This window comes from Podarcis erhardii (genome assembly GCF_964252035.2).
Source record: "Podarcis erhardii genome assembly, chromosome: 7".
NCBI classification, from domain to species: Eukaryota; Metazoa; Chordata; class Lepidosauria; order Squamata; family Lacertidae; genus Podarcis; species Podarcis erhardii.
Genome location: NC_138511.1, coordinates 61,271,716 through 61,299,288, shown reverse-complemented (window position 1 = coordinate 61,299,288; position 27,573 = coordinate 61,271,716). Strand labels below are relative to the sequence as shown.

General features: G+C 44.3%; 1 protein-coding gene across 4 annotated transcripts in view; it reads right to left on the bottom strand.

The window, feature by feature from the left end:
• Positions 1-27,573, bottom strand: part of ADGRB2 (adhesion G protein-coupled receptor B2) — a 170,476-nt gene that overhangs the window by 69,795 nt on the left and 73,108 nt on the right. For all 4 annotated transcript variants that reach the window (XM_081870362.1, XM_081870363.1, XM_081870361.1 and 1 more), the window contains exons 4-5: positions 22,279-22,443; positions 3,443-3,607 (exon numbers count right to left, since the gene is read on the bottom strand). In XM_081870362.1, coding sequence (XP_081726488.1) covers positions 3,443-3,607; positions 22,279-22,443 — 330 coding nt within the window. The remainder of the gene's footprint in view (positions 1-3,442; positions 3,608-22,278; positions 22,444-27,573) is intronic.

Below are 27,573 nucleotides of genomic sequence, written 5' to 3'. Positions count from 1 at the left end.
TTTTGTTTCATTTTTTAAAATGGAAGAACACTTGAACTTGGCAAGCCCACCCCACGCTCATGTCTGCAGTAGGCAGAATAAGGCTTTTACCACTGGAATGTGCTGTCAGTCCCTGATTCTCTGTATTTAAAACTATGCTTGAGCCTATCTGGGCTGGGCAAAAGTTTTGCTCCCAGAGCCAGCCCACTGGCAAATCCTCCATGAGCCAACCAAAGCACCCACCTCAACTGGGTTCCTGCCTTTCTGCATACTGAGATCCTCTTTGGGGCCATCTTTAAAGGTCAGCATGAGAAACTGTCCCCAATAGAGACAGCCAGGGCTCAAGGTCACAAAGAAGCAATGTATAGATAGCAGCACCCATGATACTGTTTTACTCTTTTTGGTCCACCTGTCCATCCAAGATGCTCTTATGCAGCATTTAAAGGTTAAGAGGCTTTTCGTCCAGTGAAACCTTTTTTGCTTAAAGGCTGAGCCAGTATGAGCAGGAAAGGCAATGTTGAAATTCAAAGGCATAGCAGAACCATTATGCAGAGAGCTTCTCATACTTATTAATTTCAAAGCCCACCTTTCCCCCAAGGAGGTCAAGGCAGTATAAATGGTTTCGTCCAGCCACCATTTTATTGTCACAACAACCAGCAGTGTGTGCTAGCCAACCCATTTCTTGAACTGCAATGAAAATTGCAGTAGATCGGCCACAGGATCGATCTCACAGATAGCAAGTCAGAATTAGATCAGGGAGGTCATAGAATCATAGAATCATAGAGTTGGAAGAGACCACAAGGGCCATCGAGTCCAACCCCCTGCCAAGCAGGAAACACCATCAGAGCACTCCTGACATATGGTTGTCAAGCCTCTGCTTAAAGACCTCCAAAGAAGGAGACTCCACCACACTCCTGGGCAGCAAATTCCACTGTCGAACAGCTCTTACTGTCAGGAAGTTCTTCCTAATGTTTAGGTGGAATCTTTTTTCTTGTAGTTTGGAACCATTGCTCTGTGTCCGCTTCTCTGGAGCAGCAGAAAACAACCTTTCTCCCTCCTCTATGTGACATCCTTTTATATATTTGAACATGGCTATCATATCACCCCTTAACCTCCTCTTCTCCAGGCTAAACATGCCCAGCTCCCTTAGCCATTCCTCATAAGGCATCGTTTCCAGGCCTTTGGCCATTTTGGTTGCCCTCCTCTGGACACGTTCCAGTTTGTCAGTGTCCTTCTTGAACTGTGGTGCTCTGACCACAGGTCAGAGTTCAAGTCTCGCTTCTGTCATATTTACTATGTGAACTACTGCAAACTATGAACATCCCAGAGTCTGAAGCAGGTTTGCAAATTTAAAAACCAATGAATAAGAACAGAAGTTGCTTTGGTCACCTGCAAAAAGAAGAAGCCCCAGTCCTGTTGGTTAGGGCTAGGAATGGAAGGATCAGTCAATATTGGTTGACTCAGTTTCTCATTTTTCTTATCTTAAATTCAATTCTCCTCATTTCAGCAGAAGTTTGCAAATTTTGTTTTAAATCCTCATGAAAATTCTTCAGTGTTTTTGTACGAATTTCTCCCAATAAACGCATGTGGTATACAGTTTTGACTAACGTACACACTTTTGCAAGCGATTTATAATAATATAATGTATTTTTGTATGTTATTTTCACTAATATTTTTCTTTTTAGGCACACTTCCCTCTAATATATGTATTTTTTGTAAATACTGCTTGGTTGGAGAACTGCATGGCAAAATTAGGAAAGGTGTGAATTTGATGGACGATGGTGTTTTGGTTCTCATATTGTTTTGGAAAGAGTGAGTTTGATAGATTTACCTTGTGAGTGAGATGTGAGTTTTATAGAATTTCTCCTCTGCCACTAGCTGCGGCTGATGGCAGTTGTACTCCAAAACATCTGGAGGGCACCAACTTGGCATAGGCTAGCTTCAGAGATCTCATGACCCTACAACCAGTCCTGGACGCAGCCACTTGTTGATTTCAGGTCTCCATCACTGGCTGTCATTCCTCAATAAAAACTGACAAATGAAAATTGATGCCAGAGGGGGAAGAGGAGGCAGAAGCTGGCGGCCATCTGTCACTGCCGCTGGATGACTGGCATCTCCGAACCCGCCGTATTAGGAGCAGCGGCTTTATGGAGAGCAGCTGTCACTCCAGACAGATTGGCAGAGCACAGGGCTGACGTCAAAGGCCTGCCCTGCCAAGCTTGAGCTTGTGGAAGTCAGACGAGGAGCTGGGTGGGACCAATCCCAAGGTCTGCATCACAGTAGCAAGACAGGACTTTAAAGCCAGAGAGCTGCACCTCTTGCTCAAGGGAAGGGCGCAGACCGAGAAGCACCCTCTTTTCTCTTCCAGTTTGTCCTTGGCCATCGTCAGAGGCCTTTCACCAGGTGTCCCTGACTTCTGAAATGAGGAAGCTGGTAACTAAGGAGAGGCCTTTCCAGTTGTGGGATGCTCCCCACAGCAAAGCTCATCTACGCCACCTCTGACGCCGTCCTGGAAATCTTGTTATCTTCGCCCCTGGCACAGCATGTAAATGTTAGCTCGGTTTTGCTGGATTGGCTGTGGTTCCCCTGCCCCCTGCTGTTTTAACCTGGTTGTTTTAACTATATTGCTGTTATTTTGTTTTATAAATTGCTTCGTGATTGTTTTAAAGATTTTCATTTGATGGAAAGCCAACCTGAGAGCTAAGTTGACGTGCACATAATGATCACAGGGTGGTTTTCCTTTTTAAAAAAGAAAGAATAAATATTCCCCTATCCCCTGACTATGGGCAGCCGAACCCGAAATGAGACTCGGACAATTTGTGCTTCAGACTGTGGTCCCTGGAGGTCTATGATGATCAGAGCTGGGCTTGGGCTTGAGTTATTTAGAGATAATTGTTCCTTATTTGCTGCACTGATAAAACCACTAACTCTGTCAGGAGAAACTGTACGCAGGGTGGTGAATTGCAATGAAAATGTTTCAGGCTAAAGCAGCTATAGCCTATGGTGCAGCAGGCAGGGGCTCTGCTGACCAGACAAAGGAGGAGACCAGGCTCAGCCACTCTAGAGACTTACCAATTGCAGGTGCTGACTTTGCACACAGAGATTCCTGTTCCTACCTGGAGGGAACGCCAAGGCCTTAGTGCACACACTCTTAGGCGATATACAAGCACCAGAGGCCTCCACTTTTCTCACTCTGTAGCTTCCTAGGGAAATGACTTTCTAGAAGTCTTTGGAAGAGTTACCTGTGATAGCTTGACCTGCCTACTCTCCTGGGAACTGGCTGCAAAAGACCCAAGCTGTGCCCACAAGCCACGGCCACACCCAAGCTAGCCACGTTCATCACTAGCATGCTGGGGATTCTCACTTAGATGTGGCGACTGGCTCTGCAGTCCCTCTGGAGCTACAACTGCAACCTTCCCCTGTCTGCTTGCCACCTGTGTATGAAGACTCGTGGGTTCCCTACCTGTACATTCGGGGTTGTAACACTCCCTGGCGTCAGCATGAGCCCCTCGGCACTCTGCCCAGCCATGAGCTGAGACGCTGCATTTGCGGGTGCGCTGCTGAGTCCCGTTGGAACACGACACTGAGCAGCGGCTCCAGGATCCCCAGTCCAGCCACTGGCCTTCCACTATTAGAGAAAAGCACAGGGAAAAGCTCAATTAGTGCATGACGAGGTTGCACAAGAAAATGCCCCATGAAGATGTCCCTCTGTCTCTTTTTTGGCACCCAACCAGTCCTTGTCAGCTTCTCATCCACCTCCTCTAAGGCAGGATTTTCCAACCCACATTTGCCCCATACATTAAACTCTCTTCTAGCTTAACCTTCAGTATTAGTATAAGACTCTCCATCCCACGGCAGCTCACAGGGCCAACTCCAATTGATAACTGGCCAGCTCTCCCGCCTACCCACCATGCAGATCACCTCTGGCCAGGATCACTAGGATTTGGGAAAATAAATCAGCTAACAAATCCCACCCACCCAGTCTACCGTGGTGGAAGGGCTTCTGGAACAAGAGTAAAGAGGGAGCAGCAGCTGGGGACTGGAAGCATAAGCAGATGGTGGGGTCAGTGGACATAGCCTTGAGAGTCTGGGCCCAAGGAGCCACCTACCAGCTAAGAGCATGAGAAGAGCCCTGGTGGATCAAGTAAAAGGCCCATCTCGCCCAGCATTCCACAGGGATCAACTAGATGCCTCTGGAAAGCCTGCAAGCTGGACTTGTGGTCCCCAGAAACCACTATTCAGAGGCCTGTTGCCTCTAACAGTGGAAATAGAACAGAGACCTTGTGACTAATAGTCACTGATAGCCCCATTCTCCATGAGTTTGTGTTATCCTTCTCTGAAGGTTTAGCATGACTCAACTCTCCCCAGCATGAGCTGATGGCAGGATGGTTGGAAAGCAGAGAGATGCTTTTTGATGCTGGTGTTTCTTTGGATTTGTCTAGTCTAATCATTTTTTAAAAAAAATCTGTAAATTTTATTGCTTCAACTTTACTGAGCCTGTAATCTTTTGAGTGTTATCTTCTTGCACATCCCTTTGGTAGCTTTCAGTTGTGAAGCTGTTTATAAATCTGCAAATGAAATAAATATGCAATACGTAAAAGCCATGCAAGCTGATGACCATCATCACTACACCCGGTGGAAGCCCATTTGCTAGAAGTCTCTTCCCACAAGGAACAGCTCAGCAACACCACTGAGATGGCTCCAGTCAGCAAGCTCAGTCTTGCACCACATGCAGGGCAGGGAAGAAACAAATGGTGAGTATAAAGGCCGAATGATAAAAATAGACAAAAATATGGTGCCTGTGTATCTAGACTCGAAGGCTTGACATATACATGGGTCACATTTGCTTGTAATAATAAGTGAGGGTGCATTCCTGCTTTGCTCCTCCCTTGGTGCAAGTGGGCTTGGCTTCCCATTGCATCCTAACCATCCTTTGAGGGAGGCAGGCAAAGACAACTTCAGAGTCTGTTCCAGTCCTACTGTTTCCTCCCATGCACAGGACCATTAGCTTGTGAGAAGAAAGAAGAGAGCAAGGGAGGCAAGTAGGGAAAATAAAACCAGGACCTGCTTCAGTTGGTCATGACCACAGGCTCACCTTTGGGTTCAAAACTATGTATTTGTTTTAGCGAGTTTAAAATAAAATCACCTTAAGTACCTGAGCAGAAAGGCAGTATATAAATTTAAACAACCAATCACCAGGGATTGTGGCTTCTTGTTCCCTAACAAGCCATGATCTCTAACCAGCTTTAAGCCATAGTTTGTTGAGCCCTTACAGAGCACGAGTTGTTAGGAAGCAACAAACCGCAGTCCTTGGTTCAGGCAGAAAGGGAAGAGAAGGCTTCACCCTGGTTTGTTTATCCAGGGAGGGAACAAGGTGGAAACAACTGGGCAAGCCAGCAGCAAGCTACTCATTTCTGGTAAACCATGATAAGACAGAAACCCTCAGTGCCCCACCCTCTTCTCCATCCTCAGCATGACTTGGAGGCTCAATACAGAATGTCATAGGTGGCTCTGTTGAGATGGTGACCTCATTGGCCATCTTAAGGCTCCAGCCAATGCCAAGCATCAGCCAAGACAGAGATATGGCAGAGGTAGGAGGCAATGACACCTCCGTTCAGCTTTGACGTCTCGGTCTGATGCTGGATGAGCCACTGGGTGTGTTACTGCCCTTGCTAAAGTGCTTCCCTTCCCGCCTCCTTTGCCTTGCCCTTTCCACTGCAGACCACCTCTCCAGTCTGGGACTCCTCACTCCTTGGCATCTAATCAGCTAGCCAAGTGCAGCTTTGGGCAAGGGCCATAGTGCAGCGTGCTAGAACACATGCTTTGTACACAGAAGGTCTCGGGTTCAATCCCTGCCATCTCCAGATAAGTCAGGAATGGAGATGCTCCATCAGAAACCTTGGAGAGCTGCTGCCAGTAAGTGTAGGCAATGCTGAGCTAGATGGACCAGTGGTATAAAGCACTGTCTAGGAGCCACAGCTCAGTGGCAGGGTGTTTGTTCTTCATGAAGGTCCTAGTTCCAATCCTTGGAATCTCCAAAGAGGGTTGGGAAAGGTCCCTGTCTGAAACCCTGGAGAGCTGCTGCCAGTCAGTGCAGACAATACTGAGCTAGATGGACCACAGGTCTGACACTGAATAAGGCAGCTTCCTTATTACCCACTGCTTCCAAGGTCTGGTCCTGCCAACAGCCAGAGACCCTGCAGTGTCTGACACATGGATATAATTGCAAAAATCCTCACTTAGCACAGAAGGTTGACAGAGGTCATGTACGAAATCAGTCATTAAGAAGGCCCCTTTGCCCAATGAACCAATCAAACAAGGAAGGCTTTGTTTCCAACAGGGCTGCATGACACCAGACACTCTTCTCCTTCCCATTTTTGTGGCCCCAGGCACCAGGCAGCTCACAAAAATTGGATGGTGAGCCGTGTATGGCCAGAGGGGCTCCCTATTGTACAAGCCTGGCTGACAGTCTTGCTCTGAAAAGCACACAACACCCGAAGGACAGGAGCAGCGTGGAGAGGAGGAAAAACAAAAGCATGCGGGAGGCAGCCCTCTTGGTTTCTCTGAAGAGATTTATGGCAACCAGTGAGAGTCGCAGCCTCCTTAGTGGAACTACAGACAGGCTGTGATCTGACGCTACTTGGTTCTGCTTAGAACGCAAAACACCTTCTTCTGTAATGCTAAAATACCCAACAAGCTATATTTCAGAACAATCAGTACTGAAATGCACAGCTGGATCTAATTCCATTTGGCATTCACATTTAAAAATACAAAGACCCCCTTCCATTAATGCAAAGCCACGGTTGTTTTAACCATAGTTTTTCAACAAACCACAGATCACCTCACAGATGAAAAAAGAAAACATGGTTTGTTTCCTCTAAACTTGGGTTGTTTTCCAGCTGCTCTTGCCTTGTGCTTTTGTAGCTTGATGAGAGTGTGGGGTGAACAAACCATGGCTGTTGGGTTTGGAAAGACTGCCAAACAATAGTGAAAACAAGCCACAATTTGTAAGCCAACAACAAACCACAGTTAGGCTAAAGAAAACAATGGTTTGCCCAGTGCAATGTAGTGGCTAGAGTGTTGGACTAGGACTTGGGAGACCAAGGTTCAAATCCTCAACCATGAAGCTCATTGAGAGATCTTGGACTAGTCATCATCTTTCAATCCAACCTACCTCACAGGGTTGTTGTTCTCCACCTTGGAGAACAGCTGGGATATAAAAGTAATAACAGAATAAATACATTAAAAACAGGTGAAGCATGCTTTTAGATCGAAGGCATACAAACCAGATTTTGCCTTGGAGGGTGGATGAATCGAGACCGATGAGCAGGCTAAGGTAGTTTTCTTTTTAAACAATTTTTTTAGTGTGTGTTAATTGTACTCCAAATGCTCTTAAACTGTTGATTAATTATTTGTCACTTTATATCTTAAAGGGTCTTAGGACACCTTTGCGTTTTTATTTCAAATATTTTGTTGTTGTTGCTTCAAAGCAGTAGTGAAAGTTACTGGAAGTCTGATTTCTGAGTGCAAAGGTCTTTGAGCCAGCTGGGGGAGAAGTTTGTTTGTGTTCTGTGCTAGTGATGGAAGCTGCAGGCATCAAGTGAAAGCCTGAGCTTCCCTAGGGAGCTAACTCTTTATTCTTTTATTTCCACTACCTGATAAAAGCAGCGGGAGGAAGCATTATAGCCAGGAGGGTCTTTAATTCACTTAGACATCCTACTTCCTGACACTGCCTACCACTAATAGTCCGAAGATTTCATAAAGCATGCGTGTATGTGCTGGACAGAGATTGGGGGAAGGATGGCAAATCTAAGTCAATTCCATACATCAGAAGAGAGATCCCTACTGTACTGGCTCCAGCTAGAGGGTGGAAAGAACAACGTCTATTTTATCCCCACTCTTTGACCTGTCTTTTTCACTCAAGTGGCACTCCAGTGATTCTGTTCAAAGGCACAGCCCCTCCTTTGTTTACTCTCCCAGGAATGAGACCTTTTTCTGTGGCCAAGTCTAATTCAGGGCTTGGTGTGAACATCAGTATGTGGCGAAACATTTCCTGGATTATACCATGTGAGAGTTTCAAACCTTTGACTACTCTGTTGTGGGGGGTGGGCAGTGGAAAGAAACCTACTTCCTTCTAGGAGAAAGACAGCTCTTCAGGTGAAAGGACTTACACTCCTTTTCTATGGGAACAAATTGGTTACGTTTAGACTTAATGCTAAGCTACGGTTTCTAATGGGTAACCACAGTTAGTTGGAAACAGAAGTAAAAGCTTCCAGTCTTCACATTGGAAGCTTTCAGTTTTGTTTTCCAACTAGCAGAAGCCATGGTTTTCACTATGGTTTAAGAAAACAAGCCACCTTCAAACTGTGGTTAGTGCTAACCGTAGTTTAGGGTAAGGCCAGTATGTGTGTGTTTCTGTGTGGTTGCAGCATTCAGCAATGCAGTTTCCCTCTCACCCAGGAGGAATTTTAGCCCCAAAGACCATTTCTGAGGAAAAGGCTACCACAAGCTGATTTTCCCTCTCACACTCCCCACTTCATGTTGAAAAAATCACAAATTGCCTAGGCCCTGAAAGGCTAAAAAAACAAATTTCAACCCCCAGACCATGTTAGTGATATCAGAAGACCATTTTATCATGCTTAGAAATGATTGTGTGACTCTGTCTAGTCAAGGGGCAGAGGACCTGAAGCTCATCTGAGGTTGTAGGACTCCAACTCCCATAAACCCTAGCCATTATCGTGAATAGTCAGGGGTGATGGAAGTTGTAGTTCAGCAATGTCTAATGAGCCAAAGGTTTGTGACCTCTGGTCTATTAGTACAGAATGGAGACAAAAGAGAACTTATCTTTTGGGAAAGTAGGAAAACCTTGGCAGGGGTGAAGGAAGGGAGGGGGAATCCAAGGAGCTAGTTACTAACCAGGGCAGAGAGCGATATTGCAGGATTTATTCTGCACCTCAGGCCCCTTGCAGGCCTTTCCGCCGTGCTGTGGAGCAACGCATTGCCGCATTCTGGTCCGCGACCCTTGCCCACAAGTCATCGAGCACAGACTCCAGGGGGACCAATCCTCCCATAGGCCGTGAACTGCAACACAGCACACAGCAATCATGGCTGGGCCTCCATTTCAGCCAGGGAGGGGAAAGGCGTGGGCTTGGGAGTAGCAGAGCAGGAAAGGCATATTGGGGGTACAAAGAAGGTTTGCACAGGGTCAGTGGAGGAAGAATGAAAGAGAAAAAAGGGGTAGTGCTTTGCCCTATCTTCTGAGGATAGAACGCAAAGCAACTGGTCTGAGACGCGGGGTGCAGAGGTACAGGCACATCACCATGAGTAACTTTCTACTTATAAGGCTTAACATTATGAATATCTTTCTGCTTATACATCATTGCAAGAAAGGGCTGGTGAATTAGATGATCTGACAAATCCCATTCAATGCTGGTGTTTTGTTTTGTTTTTGCTTTTTTTGAACCCATTACCCAAAATGTTGCCTGAGGGAATTCAGGAGCGGATTCAACCAGGAATCCCAAGTTCAATTCCCAACATCTCCACATTGGGCTGGGAAAGACCCCTGACTGAAACCCTAGAATGCCAATACTTGGTTGTATAAACCAATGGTGTGACTGGGTAAAAAGGAAGTTATCTTTTCCCTAGGGCAACAACCAAACAAACAGCCAAAGGAAGGACTGCAAAGAGACAACATACACCAACCAAGGAAGCCTCTCAACAACATTCAGCCAGAGTGGATCATGTGACATTGCCTGACCTTATAAAAGCTGCCAGATCAAGCTAATTTATCGGCTTGGGCAAATAGAGTTCAAAGCTGCTCCAGTGTTCCTGTGTGAGACTCCCTTTCATTTTTTTTTAAAATAATATTTATTAAGATTTTCAGAAATAGAGAAAGAAAAGATTAAAATACATTCAAAGCCTTATTTTCATACACCCACTTTCCGGGACTCCCTGTTTCCCCCACCCCTACCATATTCCCCTATCATATTGTTGGCTCCACAAGCTCTCAATTCTAATTAAAACTAAGTTTGTTTAAACCATTAATCAAATTTAAATTTAAATTTGTACAATCCTCATCAATACCCTTACTAACAAAACAAAAGTTCTTTCCCCAGGGCCCACCCCCTTTCCATTCCGCAATTTCCCTTTTTTTTTAATGATCAAAAACACCCCACACAATAGAAATATAAGAAAATAAGAAGTAAAAAGTGTAGTAAGTAAAAGAAACCCATTTCAGAAGATAGTTGACAAGCCTTTGGATTCTATTTCTCCCCCCCCCCCCTCCCATCCCCGGTTTAGTTTCCCCCTGACCACCAATCCATGTTGTCTGCCTGGAATTTTTAAAGTCCATAAATCACATTTTTCCCCCAACTCCTTGCTGGCTTTTTCTTTTTATAATTATTTTTAGAATTATTTTTAAACCATTTAGCATCAAATCTATAATAACGCTCCCCCATTGTTCTTTCCAAATTGTAGTCCAGTTTCCTCTTGTTCCGCTACTAAAACGTTCTAGTTCAGAAATTTAGTAAGTCTGCAGGGGTTATTGTTGTTCAGGAACAAAAACTTGCGTTCAGTCCCTTCCTTTCTTCAATAGAAAATTCTATTGTCTCCTTTAGCTGAACACCCTGTAGACACAATATTGTTTCCGTTTTGCAGCTTTCCCAGAAGATAACCAGTCCTGTAAAATTCCGATGGTATTTTTCCACTTACGACCTTCTTTGTAATGTCCCGAAGCTCCTCTAGGGGGATTATTGTAACTTTGTTTTCTCTAGTCCAAAAGTCCGATTGTTATCCATGTTTTCGCCATTTTGTATCCAAATTTTAACGGGTTGTAACAAATTATAACAAAATTTAACCAGCAAAGTCCTCGTATTAAAGTCCTCTTTGAATTTCCGACTTTGACAGCTACTTTGACAGCTGTCAAAGTCTCCTTCGCTTTTCGCCAGGCTCTCTCCTCAATCACCCCGGTTCCCGGGGGGGGGGGGGTTACGTTTTCCTTCTCCCTCAATTCTTCCTCCAGCACAGTTCTTGTAATTTCCCATCGTGGAATTCTTAATTTTTATCAGCAATACAATTCTTTTTGGACCTTGGTTTCCCAGTCCTTGTTTTGGAAGGTTTACAATAGGGAGGGGGACTGACTTCCTTTTTGGATCCCCCCCGCTCGTATCAAATCCGAAAAAAAATTCTTGTTTTTCCTTTTAAACCCGGTTTCCAAATTACTCACGGGTTGTTGTTGAAAGTCCGAATTCTCAATGGAAGAAGTCAGCGCTCTCCGCCGGATGGCATGCGGCTTCGCTCGGCAGGGATAGCAGAGGACTCAAAGCACCACGCTTCTCCCCGGCACCCGATCCGTAGCCTTTAAAAAGGCTCCTTCACGAGTCGGGAGGGCGCTAGCGGTGCCAGCCGAGTCTCCATGTCCACGGCCTCCGTGGCCGTGGTTTTTAAGGGTCCCCGCATCGCCGGTGCGGTAGGACCCAGCCCCTGCCGAGCCGGCTCCCTCCGGAGCCAACCCGGAAGTCCTGTGTGAGACTCCCTTTCAGTCCTCTTCTTGAATCTCTAACCATTTCAGGAAATGCTTCTCATCTCAAATGTATCTATGGAATATCCAAACTGTATGAAGTTTCAATGCTAGTCAGTCCTAGTTGACAAGTTCCAGTTGATCAGTGTCCATATTTGCTAGTCTGTCTACTGGGTTTCTCTAGCAAGTCTATCCAGATGGGAGATGTGGCCAAAGTGACATCAATCTCTGTGGCAGCTCCTAAGTTGTGGAATTCCCCTCCCCACAGAGGTGTGCTTGACACCTTCATTGCTTCATTGTGCAGCTTCTGTCACATATGGAAGACACACCTCTTTGCCCTGGTTTTTGAAATTTGAGATCTTATGTGCCAGGTATGGGGCCCCCTGAGTGCTTCAGCCCCCCAGCATTCCCCATGAAGGGGTCAGGTACCCACAATTTTTTGTGCCGGGGTCATATGCATCCAACGTCAGCACGTCCAATGTCAGCACATCCACTGATGTCTGTGTGTGATGTCAGCATGCTGCAGGGGCAAGCTGATATCAGGTCACACGCTGGTAGGCTTGCTGACATTGGGCATGCATGTACACCCATGGCATGCATGACCCTAGGCACCCACAGTCCTGGGTCCAAGCTGGCAGGCCTGCTTGAGATATATAGTGATCCACACTAGCTGTGATTGAAATTTGTTTCAAACTTTTTTTAATCTTGTATTTTGCATTGACCCACCCTGGAACCTTCTGGTAAAGAGCATGTAATAATAATTCTGATAAATAAGTAAGAGATACCTTGTCTCTATTGTGTGCTAGGAAACATCTTCCCCAAGGCATTTAGTTGCCTAGTGTCAGAAGACAGAATGCTGGACTTCCGGGTTAGCGCCTCCGGTAATGGCGGAATTCCTCTGATCGGGAGGAATTTACTTCGTGGGATCCGGGTCTGGCCGCCACGGCGAAGGCGGAGACCCACTAGAAATCACAGGCGGGTGAAGCCTGTGAATGTGGGATTCGGCTGGCACCTTTTGCGCCTCCCCTACTCGCAGGGAGACCCGGTTTCGGGGATCTGGAGCGACGTGGGGTGAGCGGCGCGGTGCTTCGAATTGACTGTTTCTTCCACGGAGCGAAGCCACATAGCTGTTGCCGAAGAGCGCTGACTTTTTCCTGTGGACAATTTGATCTTAAAGTAACTACCCGTGAGTAGAGCGGAGAATTGGATTTTTAAACATCTTAATTTGGTGCCGAAATGGGGAGGTCTAAAACAGGAAGTCCACCTTCCCCTTTTGTAAATAGATTGAAGCAACAAGGATGCAAGCTGAAGTCTCGGAAAGCCTATTGTAAAGGACTAAATTTCTATCAGTAAAAAATACTAAACCCCCCTTGGTGGCAGGAGAAGAGGGGGGGAAGTTTTGAACTGAGTATACCTGCAGGAGAGAGCGAACAGAGTTAATATACCACCGCTCCGATCCTGGAAACGGGCTGCCAACAGGACTGACGTGTTCTGGAAGGCTCATTGACCGTGATTAGAACATTCACTGACAGTTAGTTAAATAAGAGGAATACATTGTTTCCACTGTCTCCGTCTGCATTTAAAAAGGAGTAAAAGTAACAGAAAATTGAAACTAATTTTATGGTTTGAACTGAGTTTAAAAGGACTAATACAAATAGAAACTGTTTTCCTCTAGGGGAACTGTTTCCCTCTAGAGGAAGCCTTTGAAACTGTCACAAGAGTTGAGCTGGGGGAATTTCCAGCTGCAAGATAAAAACCTGTGAGATTCTGGGGACCTTGAATTGGTTTAGAATGTTGACAGAAGAGGCCTTAGTGGATGTATTATGCAAGATAAGTGACTCATTGGAACAGCTTCACGAAAAGGTGGATGTGGTAATTACCAAAATCGACAATTTGGGACAAAAAGTGAACACCAATACAGAAACTATTCAGAAACTGACACGGGAATCTACTTTGACATGGCAAACTGCGGAGAAGGCTAGGGAGAAAGTTATTGCCGTTGAACCTGAAGTAACACAATTGAAGAGAGAGTCCCAGCCTTACAGATGCAATTTGAAAAAAGAGAACAAAATAAGAGACTGTTGGAACTACCAGAAGAACTTAGAAGAACAACAGTCAAGAGTGGATATTTTGAAAGACGTCCTGAAATACCTTTTGGATCTTAGATTTAACTACGGAGATTTGGTTGCCCTGTCGAGAAGGAATAAAATCATCTTTAGGTGGGAGTTTCCCTGAGATCTACTCTTTAGCCTCAAAGGAAGGAAAATGAAAATAAGATCAGTGGAAGACAAAGTAAAGCTCATGTATAAATATGAAGAAGACTCGCAGAAGGGACTTGGAAAAGAGTTAAGAGCATTGGACAGAAGATCACCAGGTTGATGGACTATAGGGAATTGGCGGATATGACTGGCAGAATCCGGGACCAGGGAGAAGAGTCGGTGGAAGAAGATTGGAAAAAGTTTAAAGACTATTTATAAAAATATTGTAAAATTAATGAGTGTTAGAAAAATGTTGGAAAGGAGTTATATGGCTTTAATAGAAATGTTACAAGGAATTAAGTACAAATAGATTATTAGAGTATTAAAGGAAAAATAAGGTTAAAATATGTTAAGATAAATTACAGGACAGAAAACAGAGGAAGATGGAAAGGAATTGCTGAAACAGGTAATTAAAGTGGAATACAAAAAGGGAGGTGTGAGGAGGTCGCTGAAACAAGTAAATGAAAGTTAAGATACTGAACTTATTAATATGTGTTTTAAATTGTGTTTGTTTGGTTTTGTTAATTTAATGTTTTGGGGTTGGTATTGTGTGATGTTTTTGTTTTTGTATTGTATTGTATTGTATTGTTTAATTCTTTTTCTTTCTTTTGTAGCCTTTAAAATGTTAATAAATATTATTTTTTAAAAAAGAAGAAGGCAGAATGCTGAATTATCTGGACTTTCCACCTGCCCACAAAGACAGTTTTTATCTTCTGTCGCATTCCCCCAAAGTCAAATCAGTGCTCCGTCATTTCAAGAGAGCAGCAGAATCCCCATTATTGAAAAATAGAATACATTTTGCTTCCCCTCCTTCCCTGTTATGAAAGTACACAGCTACATAAACAGACATCGGAGCTTTATTATGCCCTCCGTTCTGCTGTCTAGTCCAGCCTGGGTGGAAAGAGGAACAGACAGGCAGTCAAATCCTGTTCTAAAAATGGTCGGTATACATCACGAGCACATCCTCTTCTTGATTTAAGCTTTGCAGAGAGCTAGCTAGAAGTGTTCAGTTTTTAAAATGCAACTGGAATTTATCTGCTCTAAAAGAAACTGCAATCTGAAGTGTTCTACCTTTCAGGGATAACATTGCAAGATTGACAAAAATATAAATTTGGCTTTTTTTAAAAAGCTGGCAAAATTAAATCTTTTTTGAGCATAATTGGGTGAAGCATGACAACAAGAAATGTACCAGAAAATGAACCTCTCTACACTTCTGTAGCAGGCTAGATTGTTGTACAATTAAGCCAATTGTGCATGCAATGTGCAACAATTATCAAGATCTGCATAAATGTATACTACAGTCTGTGCTTTTGAATGGGGACAAGCATGATGTGGAATTAAGGCAGTTGCACATGCAATCCACGACAGATACTCCTGTCTGCATTCATTTATGCTCCAGTTGATACTTATGAATGAATGGGGAGGGTGATGCACAACGAAAAATTGCTCAGTACTAAAGCACATTCTTTGCATGCAGAAGGTGTCAAGTTCAATCCTTGATGGCATCTCTGGGTAGGCCTGGGAAAGACTCCTGCACAAAACCCTGGAGAGCCACTGCCAGTCAGTGTAGAATAGCTTTTCCCAAGTTGGTGCCCTCCAGATGTTTTGCACTACCACTTTCATCAGCCTCAGCCAGCACGGCAATAGTCAGGGATGGTGGAGGCTGTAGGGGACATTTAGAGGACACCATGCTAGGGAAGGCTGGTGCAAATAATACTGAGCTACAAGGGCCAGTGTGACTTAAGGCAGCTTTCTATGTGTATGCAACAAGTGTCAATGATTCATATATGCACTGCTGCTTTTGTTCCTGAACGGACAGCATAATGCCTGCAGTTGGCTGCCACCAGGGAATGGAGGGTTTCACCTGCCTTGCCCCACACTCTTCATAAGGCAATTGCTTTATGGATATTCTGGCTTAACCTATTAGTAAGCTGTACGCTTGCTTAAATGTTAATATATGTTAAATGAATGGTTAATTGTTGATTATTATTGTTGCAAGTTTTTTTTTGGGGGGGGGGAGTTAGGTTGTATGCCTGCATCCCATCTAATTCCTGAATCCAGCAAGGGTTAAAATCTAATGGCAGATTCAATTCTTGAAATAGCCAGGCCAGCTTCTTGGTAATGGTCCTAAGCATGGGTCGCAGGAGGCAAATGGGTCGGCCCACTCCTGATGGGCCCCCTCCCTCACCTGGCTAGAAGCGAGAAAGACAAAAGGTAGAGCTGAGCGTGTGAGCTGGGTTAGAAGCAGGCTGTAGGCAGCACCATGAGAAGGAAAGCCATTCTGGATTTGTACTTGGATCCAAGGCTGTGATGATTGGAGGAGCAAAACCTTCTGGGGTGTTGAGCCCCTCCATCATAGGCTCAGGTTGTATATATTTGTAAATAAACCATCATAAAGGCACCACAGTCTCCGTTGTCCCTCATTCAAAGGAAACTGAACCCTTGGTAAGTGCCTGGAACCCCTGGAATCTTGCACCGCTTGGAGATTGGGGTGGTGTACAACATGATTATTTTAGCAGTTATAAGTCTAATCATGCATTGTTACTGTATTGCTGTATTTAGATTTAGATTTTTCTGCAAACCACATTGAACAGAGTTGTACTTTGGGGTAATGTGGTCTATCAATCAACTGGAAATGACAACATTGACAATTGGCAATCACAATCTGGATCTGCTTTTCAAAAATAAAAAAAAATGACACATCCACATTTGCTGATGACAAGCCTCTCAAATATGTAATGCTTCTCATGTGGGAAGGAAGAAATACCTTCCAGGGCAAAGGCACCAGTTTCCTACCCCACCCCTGTTACATAATACCAATGTGTGGTTAGAATCATAGAATGATTGAGTTGGAAAGTCATCTAGTGCAACCCACTGCAACAAAGGAATCCTGCCCACAGCCACCCCAGGTGGGTTTGAACTACCAATCCTCTGATCAACAGCCAGATGCATTCACCCATTGTGCCACTGGTGGGGGCTGGCCAAGAAAGAACGGCTCAGCATCAGTGCCCTGCAGTAAAGGGCTCATGCATGCACACTCTACATGAACAATACTTCATGCTTGGATGCAGAAACGCCTCTGGAGCACAACATACTAAAATTGCCCACCTGACATTCTAAGAACATAAGAATGTCAACACAGTGGCCAACGAGATGCCTGGGGGAGACCAGCAAGCATGACCTGAGCACTCTCCCTTCCTTTGGTTCCAGCAACTGGTATTCAGAAGCATTGCTGCCTCCTAATATGGCAAGCAGCTTTTGATAGCCCTCTCGTTCATGAATTTGTCTAATCCTCTTTTAAAGCCATCCAGATTGGTAACCATCACTGCTTCCTATGGGAGTGAGTTCTGTAGTTTAACTATGCACTGCATCAAGAAGTACTTTCTTTTATTTCTACTGAATCTTCGAACACTCAGCTTCATTGGATGTCCGCGATTTGCATGTAATGAGAGAAGGTTCACTTCCCCTCCTCTACCCACTTTCTCCGTGCCATGCATAATTTTATAAATTTCTATCATGTCAACTCTTACTCACCACTCTCTAAAAGATCATTCCAGCAACTGTTCCTGATGGGATCAAGTGAGCTTTGGGCTATGGTGTAATTTTAAAGCACATTCAAAGCACCGTCCTCCACTAAGAATTGTAAGCACTGCAGTTTATCCCTCACAGAGTTACAATCCTCCGCAACCCTTAACAAACTGCCCAAAATTATTGGAGGGTGGAAATGTGCTTTGAATGCATACCCAGCCAAAATTTGTGGTCATTTTGATCTATTTTTTCCAGTCCCATTTCTGCCTCTTTCCACAAGCTTTCAAAATAGAGGAAAGTAAGTGTAAAGGTTAAGCTGCCATCAGTTGCTACCAAACCCATGTCTCTTGGATGTGAGATCACAGCAGCCATTACAAATAATATGAAAGAGGGAGAAATTTCCCAAGATAATTTGGGTTTTGCCTTGACAGTGGATGCTGATACACAGAAAACTGATTTCCATCACCCAGTTCCTCCCAAGCTGATAACTCTTTGGAGAACACCTGAACAGCTTCCTGGTCAAATTTAATCAATGCTTCATTTATCATTAAATCCATTCACAATATCTTACATCCAGACTTGCAGATGTTTTAATGATTGAAATTAGGAATGGAGTATGGTACTTCATTTTCTCTTTGCAAAAACCTGGGGAAACTGTCTTTGAAGTCTGCTGTGTTTTCCAAAAATTAATATTCAGCTTTGCTAATGTAAGAACTAGCAGGTTTTCTTTTTAATTCTGATCTCTCTGCCTTACAAGGGACCCAGGAGTTGTGCTGATTAGTGCTCAAGACAGATATTAATAATTACTGGCTTTTAATATTTTCAAAGGGAGAGAGGACATTGTTTGGTTATACCAGCATACTTTGGGGAAACCTGAGACCTTTTGTGACGTGCAGGAGCCAGTGTAATGGGCTTTTACAAGTAGGGAGTGATAATTGGGCTTGCTTCACATTTCAATTGTAAGCCTGTCTAATTCACACTTCCCATTACAATATGCAAACCAAAACACAGCTACCTCTTGAAATTTGCACTTCTCTAAATTTTGCAATCCTGTTTCCAACCCCAAAATGTATGTATTAGAGAAAGTATGCATAAAATGCATATATTAGTGAAAACAATATGAAAAAATGCAGTTCCATAAATGTGTGTGTTAGGCAAAATTGCATACCAATGTATTAGGAGAAATGTGCAGTAAAATGCTGGTGGATTTTCATAGGGACTTTTAAAAAAAATTACCAAAAACATAGTTTGTTCTTCTGATCTTTTTGTTGATACATCCCACTTTTTTCTTGGATTTGGTTAATTTCATGCCTGAGGAAACAAAGCAGCTACTGGACTACTTTCTAATTTCCAGCTAATCCAACGACCATTCCTGTGTAAGTTGTTCCTTGCTCCCCCCCCTTCCCCCCCCCCATAATATGCCTATTGAATGCCTTTTGCTGTTCTGTGTAATTTTCTCCAGAATCTAAATACGCTTTCTGGATTGTTTATCCATTGAATGATTCATGAGGTGAAACCTAAAAACAAGATGAGGAATTATCTTTCACCTCCAACAGGCCAACGAGAAATTCAGGGATACCTAGCCTTTGATGAGTTGAGATTAAACAGAATGATGTGGAGGGGGGAAAACAACTTTTATACAGATATATAAATATTTCTACAATGACCTCCTGAGCTCTCCCGATTCAGCTTTGTTCAGTGTTTTCACGCTGGCGTTAGATTTTTCAAGCAGATCGTGATCCATCATTGATTAGCTGTCATAGGCTCTGAATGCTAATTAATGCATTTCAACTCTTCAACCTCCTTTAAATCAAAGATACTAAAAGCACCACAGTTTTCCAGGGCATGCAAAAGCCAGCACGACTTGAAAAGAAGAAGGAAGCCCAAGGACACTTTCAAAAGCGTGCCTAAAGTAAATATTCTGATTTTAAAAAATGAGCATGTGAATTAAGTATGTATGTCGCACCAGAGTTCTGAAACTTGCAACTGCAGCATGTCATGCTAGAGATGGCCACTGACTCTGATGGCTTTAAAAGACAATGAGGCAAAGTAACATTAGAAGAATCTTCTGGATCAGGACAATGGTCTATCTAAGCCAGCATCCTGTTCTCACAGCAGACAACCAGATACCAGTGTCAGAAACTGAGATATGAAAGCTAAAAGCTAAATGGCACCTTAAACCTAGGTGATGGGCACAACAACGGAATGTCTAGGCACACTTTCTTTAAAACAAGAATACAAAGCTGAAAATGAACGAAATGCAGCTAAAATATTATGTTCATTTTTCACATGGTCTAGTCCTTCCCCTGCCCACCCCCCTAATATTCTAAAGAGGGTCTCTTCTCCAGTCTTCAGAGACTAACTGGAAGTGGGGAGATAGAAAAAGTCCTCCTTTCCTTCCACTCTGCAGTTTTAATCAGAAATTTTAGGTGCAGTGCTGCGCCCAGAGCTCAGAAACTGTTCACACTAATGAAATTCCCTGCCGCAAAATGTGCCTAGAACAATGGGAGTTTCGAACACTGCCAGATACTTGTGGGAAACCCACAACCAGAACCTGAGCACAAGAACATTCTCCCCTCCTGCAGTTTTGAGCAACTGGTATTCAGAAATCCTTCTGCCTCCCTCCGTGTCTAGTAGCCATTGATAGCCTTCTCCTCCAGGAATCTGTACAATCCTCTTTTATAGCTATCCAAATTGGTGGCCATCACTGCCTCCTGGAGGAGCAAGTTCCGTAATTCAACTATACGCTGCATGAAGAAACACTTTCTTTTAACTGTTGCAAATCTTTTACTATTCAGCTTCATTGGATGTCTGTTAGAGGTAAAACTGGGTGCACCAGGAACTTATCGAGGGAAGAATTTGGATCTGAAGAACTGAAACCTTCCTAGTCCCCTAGCATGCCCACCAAAATGAGGGAGGTGGGGATATACCAGCCATGCAGCTGGAATAAGCACTTTCCTCCCAGTGGAAGCAAGGAGAGGGAAATTGTAAAACAAAGGGAAAACAAAATGCAAGAGAAGACTCCCACCCTCCCTCCCTTCCTGTGCCTGGCAATGCTTTTGATATCTTTGATATCCCTTTGGCTCTCTCCCAGCCTAGAGGCAGGACGCCTCCCAGCAGTGGGGCTGCTCCTATATTCCTGGGAATGACCCACATTGAACCTCATGGGAATTGCTTCTGGGTAGGCATGTGTAGGACTGCAGTTTTGGTAATGTTTCAGGGGTGTGCGGGATGATGAAAGGCAGTTTCTAAGAATTTTCAGGTGGGGGTGGTGATCCTTGTTTACAAGATGGCCAAGGGGGCTTCCTCTTCTTTTTGGATTACAACAGTGGCAAGAGCAACAACAGCCTTGGCCCCACACTTTGAAGTGTGGTTTGGCTTGGCTTTCCTCAGCAGCTCAGTTCAATGCCAAACCACCCATTATGAAGGGAAACCCATAATTTTATATTTATTCATTTATTTATGGCTGTATTTATTGCTGAATGAAACAAAAGCAGGCTGGGGAAAAGGAGCAACAGTGCCAGGGTCAGATGTTTCACTCTTTCACCTGACAACCCCATAATCTCACACTCACCTCCAGCTGCTGCCTACCTTGCATTTTCCCTCAGTAGGGTAAAGGCAGGGAAGGGAGGGAGAAGAGAGATTGAGAAAGAGGCGAGAGGGTTAAGCATTCCATCCTCAGCACCACTGCCCCCAATTCAGTATCATCCTGGCTGCTTTTAAGGCAGCCATCCTATGCATGCTGACTGGGAGTAAGCCCCGCTGAACATCCTTTTGAGTAAACATGCACAGGATTGTGCTGGAAGGAAAATTCTGTATATCAGGGAAAGCCAACACTGTGCTCTTGTTTTAGACCACAATTCCCATCATCCTTGACCATTGGCCATGCTTGCTGGGGCTGATGGGAGCTGGAGTCCAAGAACATCTGCAAGCCACTGTGGTTGGCTACCCCTGCTGAATCTGTTTGGGAGATGCAATCACCCAGCTCTCAAAATAAGGGTCCATTTAAAGTAAGGTGGTTCAATGCACGGCCCTTTTGTGCCCTCTACCCAAGCCCTCACACTGCCTTCCCAAAGCTGAGTTAGTGAGGTGCTGGGCTTTGGGAAGGAGGTGTGAGGGCTCTGACAGGGTCCTAGAGTCCTCCATGCTCCTTCCCAAAGCTTAGTTAGTGCTTTCGCAGCTTTGGGAAGGAGGTGGGAGAGCTCTAGGACCCTGGGATTTGTGTGTCAAATTTTGGCCACACTCCCTCACCCCCACCCTGCAGGACAAGCCCTGCAGGTTCAAAGTACTCTTGTGGCTCACTTGGTAAGGAAAGTTGGGCTGCTCTGAGGTAAAGGTTTCCTGATACACTCACTGGCGCAAAGGAGAACAGATTCAGTTTCTACACAATTTTGCATTACAGTATGTCCTTTTAACGGAATGGGGCATTGATCAGGCAGGAGAGATGCCTTGTTGCAGGATGGATAAAATACTCTTTAATTAAACAGGGCACATTAAAAAACGTGTGGCAAATTTACGGCAAGCTGTTTTAGTCATTTTTATTTCATTAATACTTCACAGTACTTATGGGTTATGGCTGAATTGGCTTTATAACTAATTAAACCTATTAAGTGTCTCATCCTTGCGAACCAGAATTGAACCTGTCCTTGGGGGTGGGGTGAGGTGGGGGTGGGGCGGGGCGGGGCGGGGTGCCGAATGGGTTACTAAATCTTCATTGGGACTGAACTGGAAGCAACAGAGGCAAAGCTAAATCGAAAACAGAACAGAACCAAATATTTCAGAGGATGTTTATTCCTGCTTCTAAGAGTGCAGCCACATTAGCATATGAATGTTAATAATGCCAGTTGGAATGAACATTCTGGGAATACAAAACAAAGCGCGATGACAGACAGGCATCTCTCACGAAAGCAACCTGACACAACAAAGGAAGACGTAACAAAGGGGTGGAAGGAAGGGGAAACAGCAGCAAGCCCCCTCCCCATTTGCCCCGTCTACCTGGGCAGGTGGCGGTATTATTGCATATCCGGGTCTCCCGCAACAACCCGCTACATAGTGTCCCGTAAGGCGATGAGACGCAGGAGCGAGTCCGCACCTGGGTGCCTTGGCCGCAGGTCAGTGAACAGACGCTCCACTGGGACCACTCCTCTGCTGCAGGGTCTCCTGTGGGAAAGAGGGAAACACGCACACAAGCATACAGACACAGAGAAAAACTGGTTCAGCCACCTCCAGAACAGATGGAAGACCTGGAAGTAGCTCTGATGCTGTGCTCATGCACCCAGGGCTGGACAAATCAGGCTATTTCTGGTGGGCATAACTTCTGCTGGTGTTTGACCATTATTCCATTCTGTTCTCTTTCCACATTAATCTGTGTATGTGTGTGCATGGTTTTTTTAAGAGCATCAAACATTTCGTGCAAGTGTGTGTTCAAGATACTTATAAAATGTATTTTCTCTCAAGATGTCCATTCCCATTCTCTGTCAGACTTCTGGGGTGTGCACTGACCACAAGATGTGGTTCAGAGACCAAATCAGTGCCTGATTTAGAGTAATAGAATCAGAGAACTGTAGAGCTGGAAGGAACCCACAGGCTCATCTAGTCCAACTAGTTGCCCTCGCAGGAATGACAGCTAAAGAATCCATGGTGCATCTAGGCCAGTATTGATTGATAGCAATAACTCTCTAGGTTTCAGAGGGTCTCTTCTTGCCCTACCCAGAGGTACCAGGGATTGAACCTACAAGCTTTGGCATGCAAGGCAGATGCTCTACCACTCAGCTATGGCCAAGCAGCCATGTATGTGTAAGGTTCAGAGCTGAAGTAGTGCACAGAGCAGCAAGCAAGCAAGCACAGTGTTTGGAGGAGGCTGCCACAGGCAAAATGTCTATCCTAACTGAAACAGCCAACTCAGAAGAGAGAAAACTAGCAAAGCACATAGAACAGGCAAGATCAACATCCCTCCCGCAAAGCACTTTGGCCGGAGGGCCTTGGCAAATCCTTTTTGTGTGTGGATGGACTTGTTTTTAAAAATTGCTATATTTGTATTGCATTGCACTTTGTATTTATTGTTGCTGTTAAATCACTTCAAGATTTTTTTTTGTGGGAAACAATGCACAAAGCGACTAACAGACAAAGATAGAATCCCTTCTGATTAGAAGTAAGATGTGCCAGTCACAAAAACGCACAAACATACTGCCTCACCCTCTCCCAACCCTGGCAATTTCCATATATTGTATGGGGAAATTGGGGAGAAACACTGCGATTTTTGCAGATCACGTTATCCACAGCTCTGTTTGGTACCAAATTTTCTAATTGCTCACAAAGCTTTGGGGGCCCCCAGTTTTGGTTCAGAGGGATTTGAAGGGAGCTCAGCCTTGGATAACTCCAAAATAAGCCCAATTTCACATAATCCTAGAATTGTAGAGTTGGAAGGGGCCGCTAGGGTCATCTGGTCCAAACCCCTGCAATGCAGAAATTGCAAGTAAAGAATCCCTGGCACATGGCCATCCAACCTCTGCTTAAAAACCTCCAAGAAGGAGACTCCACCAACTTCTAAGGGAGTCCATTCCACTTTTGAACAGCTCTTACCAGCAGGAAGTTCTTCCTAATTTTAGTCCTATATTGTAATCTGAATCCATTGGTCTGGATCCTCCCCTCTGGAGCAGCAGAAAACAAGCTTGCTCCATCTTCCACATGGCAACCCATCAGATATTTGAAGGTCACTATCATATCACTTCTCAGTCTTCTTTTCTCTAGGATAAACAGATCCAGCTCCCTCAGCTGTTCCTCATAATGCTTGGTTTCCAGAATATTCATCATCTTGTTTGCCCTCCCCTGCACACATTCCAGTTTGTCAATATTCTTCTTAAATTGTGGTGTCCAGCACTGGGCACAGAACACCAGGTGTGGTCTGACCAAGGTTGAAGAGGTACTATCAGTGCTTTTTTCTGGGGGGATGCATACACCTATACATTTTGTGAATCTTTGCACTTTTGTCCATTTACTGTATTTATTTTTCCCGATTTTAACTATAAAATGGCGATTTTCTTGAGTCAAAATGAGAGTACCCCTAAATATTTTTTTAGAGAAAAAAAGCACTGGGTACTATTACTTGCCTTGGTCTGGACACCATACTTCTGGTTCAGGATTCAATAAAATCCAGTGCTCTTCCCTACAAAGTACACTTTCAAACTGAGAATTGCATAAGAAAGTTGGCACTAGGGGTTGCAGTCAACTAACCTTTACTCAGAGTAGACCCATTGACATTAATGGCCCTTATTAACTTAGGTTTCATTTATTTTAGTGGGTCTACTCTGATTAAAAGTCAATTGACTACAAACCTTAGTTCCAATATGCATGTTAGTTTAAAAGGTGTGGATTTGTTTCTGAATCTGCAAAGATCAAATTCCTCACTCATTCCTAACCTGTAATCTGCTGGGGGTGGGTGGCAGCTGGAGTAGTTAGACATTTAGCTGTTTCCCACAGTGTATTAAACATCAAACAATAACCTGAATTGAGACAGAACCGGCTAATCACCACTGATAGAACTTCCTTACCCTATGAATCACCTCAAATGCTCATATTTGCTTTACAAATTAAACATAATGAGGTGGTAGAATTCTGGGCTGCATTATTTCAGGTCTGACATCAGGGCGTGGGTGGGTTTTGATGTTCCACAGACAAAAAGCTCCTTGCTGCAGGGAGAAAACTTGCACACTAGGGAGAGGTTGCATCCAGAACCCATCTCCTTCATCTGTTTATTTTTGCACTCCACCCCAATCTTCAAGTAGTGCAAGATTTCAGGGGTCCCAGGAGCTTGCCCAGGGTTCAAGTTTCATTTTGGAAATGAGGCACTGTGGAGACTGTGGTGTCTTTGTGGTTAATTTACACATATATACAATCTGAGCCTATGATGGAGGGGTTCACAACATCCACACTCAAAAAGTATCCTCTCTCAAAGTCACAGCCTTGGTTTCCAGCAGAATTCAGCCATGGCGCGCGCGCTCTCTCTCTCTCTCTCTCTCTCTCTCTCTCTCTCTCTCTCTGCATTTCCAGCTTGCAGCTATTTGCACCTGGGTCACATCACACACACACTTTCAACTCTAAACTCTGGCTTTGGCCATTTCACTATCAGCCCTCTCTCCTTTGTTCTCTTAATGGCCCATCAGTTAATCGTTGTCATCACACACACACACACACACACACACACACACACACACACACACCGGTGTTCACCTGAACACAGGAAACTAAGTTAATTTAGCTAACTAAAAAGCTAAATTAATTAGCTTTTAACACATGCTGGGTCCAGGGGTTAGGTTTTTGGCACCCAGTTTAATACCCCAAGCCTTGATTAAATTCTAACACTTACTGGATCCAGGAACTTAGAGGGGTCTGGCACCTTTGAACTCATGACAATATACCAAAAAGTTTCTTTTTTCATGGGAGAGGGAGCATACAAAGATATAAGCAAGGAGTACTACAATCAAGAATTCTACCACTTTGTTCTGCAGAAATCAGCCATCAAGTGAGTAATTGAGTGAGAAATGACTATGTGAACTGTATAACTTAGAGAGGAATTAAGGCAGTGTAGTTCAGGGTGTCCAAGGTGTGCTTGTACCCAACCCCATCAGCTTAGAACCCACCCAAAGCCTCTCAACACAGGATTTCAAAAAATCCACCAATTGCTTCTCTAACAAATACCTTTTACCTGTGGCACAATAATATTTCTACCATCTTGCAGCTGTGTAACTTCCAGAGAGATGACCACACATCCATTCACTGATCCAACCACAGACATTATTTTTCCATGGGGTCCATTCCAACTCTACAATTTGATGATTCCATGTTGAGATTCCTGCGTTGCAGGGGGTTGGACTAGATGACCCTTGGGGTCACTCTCAACTCTACAGTTATATGATTCTATTTTATATATATGGCACACCATATATATTTTTCACCCTTCAGAGCTTGGGGTAACCCTCTCATGTAGGAAAAGTAGGTTTCAGCACTGTTCTTTTGGACAGCTCCCTGGATGGATGGCAAGGACATCCTAATACCTGACAGCTAAGATGAGTCTTCTTTCCCCACTGGAGCTGCTACTGAATTTTCACAGGAACATAAGAATTTCCCTTCATAGAATCATAGAGATGGAAGGAACCCCAAGGGTCATCTAGTTCATTCCCCTGCAATGCAGGAATCACAGCTAAATAATCCAAAAGATGGCCATCCAACCTTGCAAGACCACAGGCTCACCTAGGCTGCTGCTCTCCAGGGTTTTAGCCAGGAGAACATTCCCAGTCTTACTGGGAGATGCCAGGAATTGAACCTAGACCTTCTGCATGCAAAGCAGAAGCTCCATATACCACTGAGCTGCATCCCTTTCTTTCCCTTTTGTTTCACCTAAAACAAAATTCAGAGTAATTCTGGAGGCATCGGCTTCAGTGAAAACATCTAAAGAATGGTGAAATAAGCCTCTTCATCACTACATCACCATCAAGGAAGAAACAAACGAACTTTAAGAACCTCTAATGAAATTTCAGAGAAGGATTCTGCACATTCCTAAGCTACCACCTGTGTGCTCTTAAAAGCAAAAGCATTCAAAAGTTTCCTGTTGAGCAAAACTTTTGAGCAAAACCCAAAGTTTCTATAAGGCCAAAGAGAGATTTCTCTGAGGGCTTTTTCACCCTGGCCTAAAAACTGATGTTTCTGTTGTTGAACTCTTGCAAATCTTTTCTGATTTTTTTTTTTTTTGTGTGGGCATTGGTGCATCTGAAAAACAGCTGGCATGATTGGCCCTCCGCCCTTGAGGGCTCCCCACTTTTTCAGTCATGAGGATGCCCTTCAAAAAGCCATGGTTGGCCTGTGGAGAAAATATGTGGAGCCGTCATTTGCTGAAATATGAGGCGGTCCACTCCTTGATGACCCCCAGTCAAGGCTGGTGGCTGAGGCACAGACCTGGTTCAACCAGCCTGCCTCTCTTTTCTTCTGCCCTGAGCAGGCAAGGCATTGACATTTACAACAATCTGGCTCTTTATTAGACTTGATGATCTATCTGAAGTTATTGGACGGGCTTGCCGTAGAGGACATCCATTTAAATTACGGAGGAACAGATGGAGGAGGAAGGAGGGAGGTGGGTTACATTTTTCCAAAGAGCAAGAGAGAGAAAGAAAGAGAACACAAATATTAGCCGAAAGGGGCGTCCATGTGAGAAGTCATTCCTGCAGAACACTGACCTTCAAGTATGAGGGTAAAATGGATATTATTGTGTGTGAGAGGGGGGTGGATGCCTTCTGT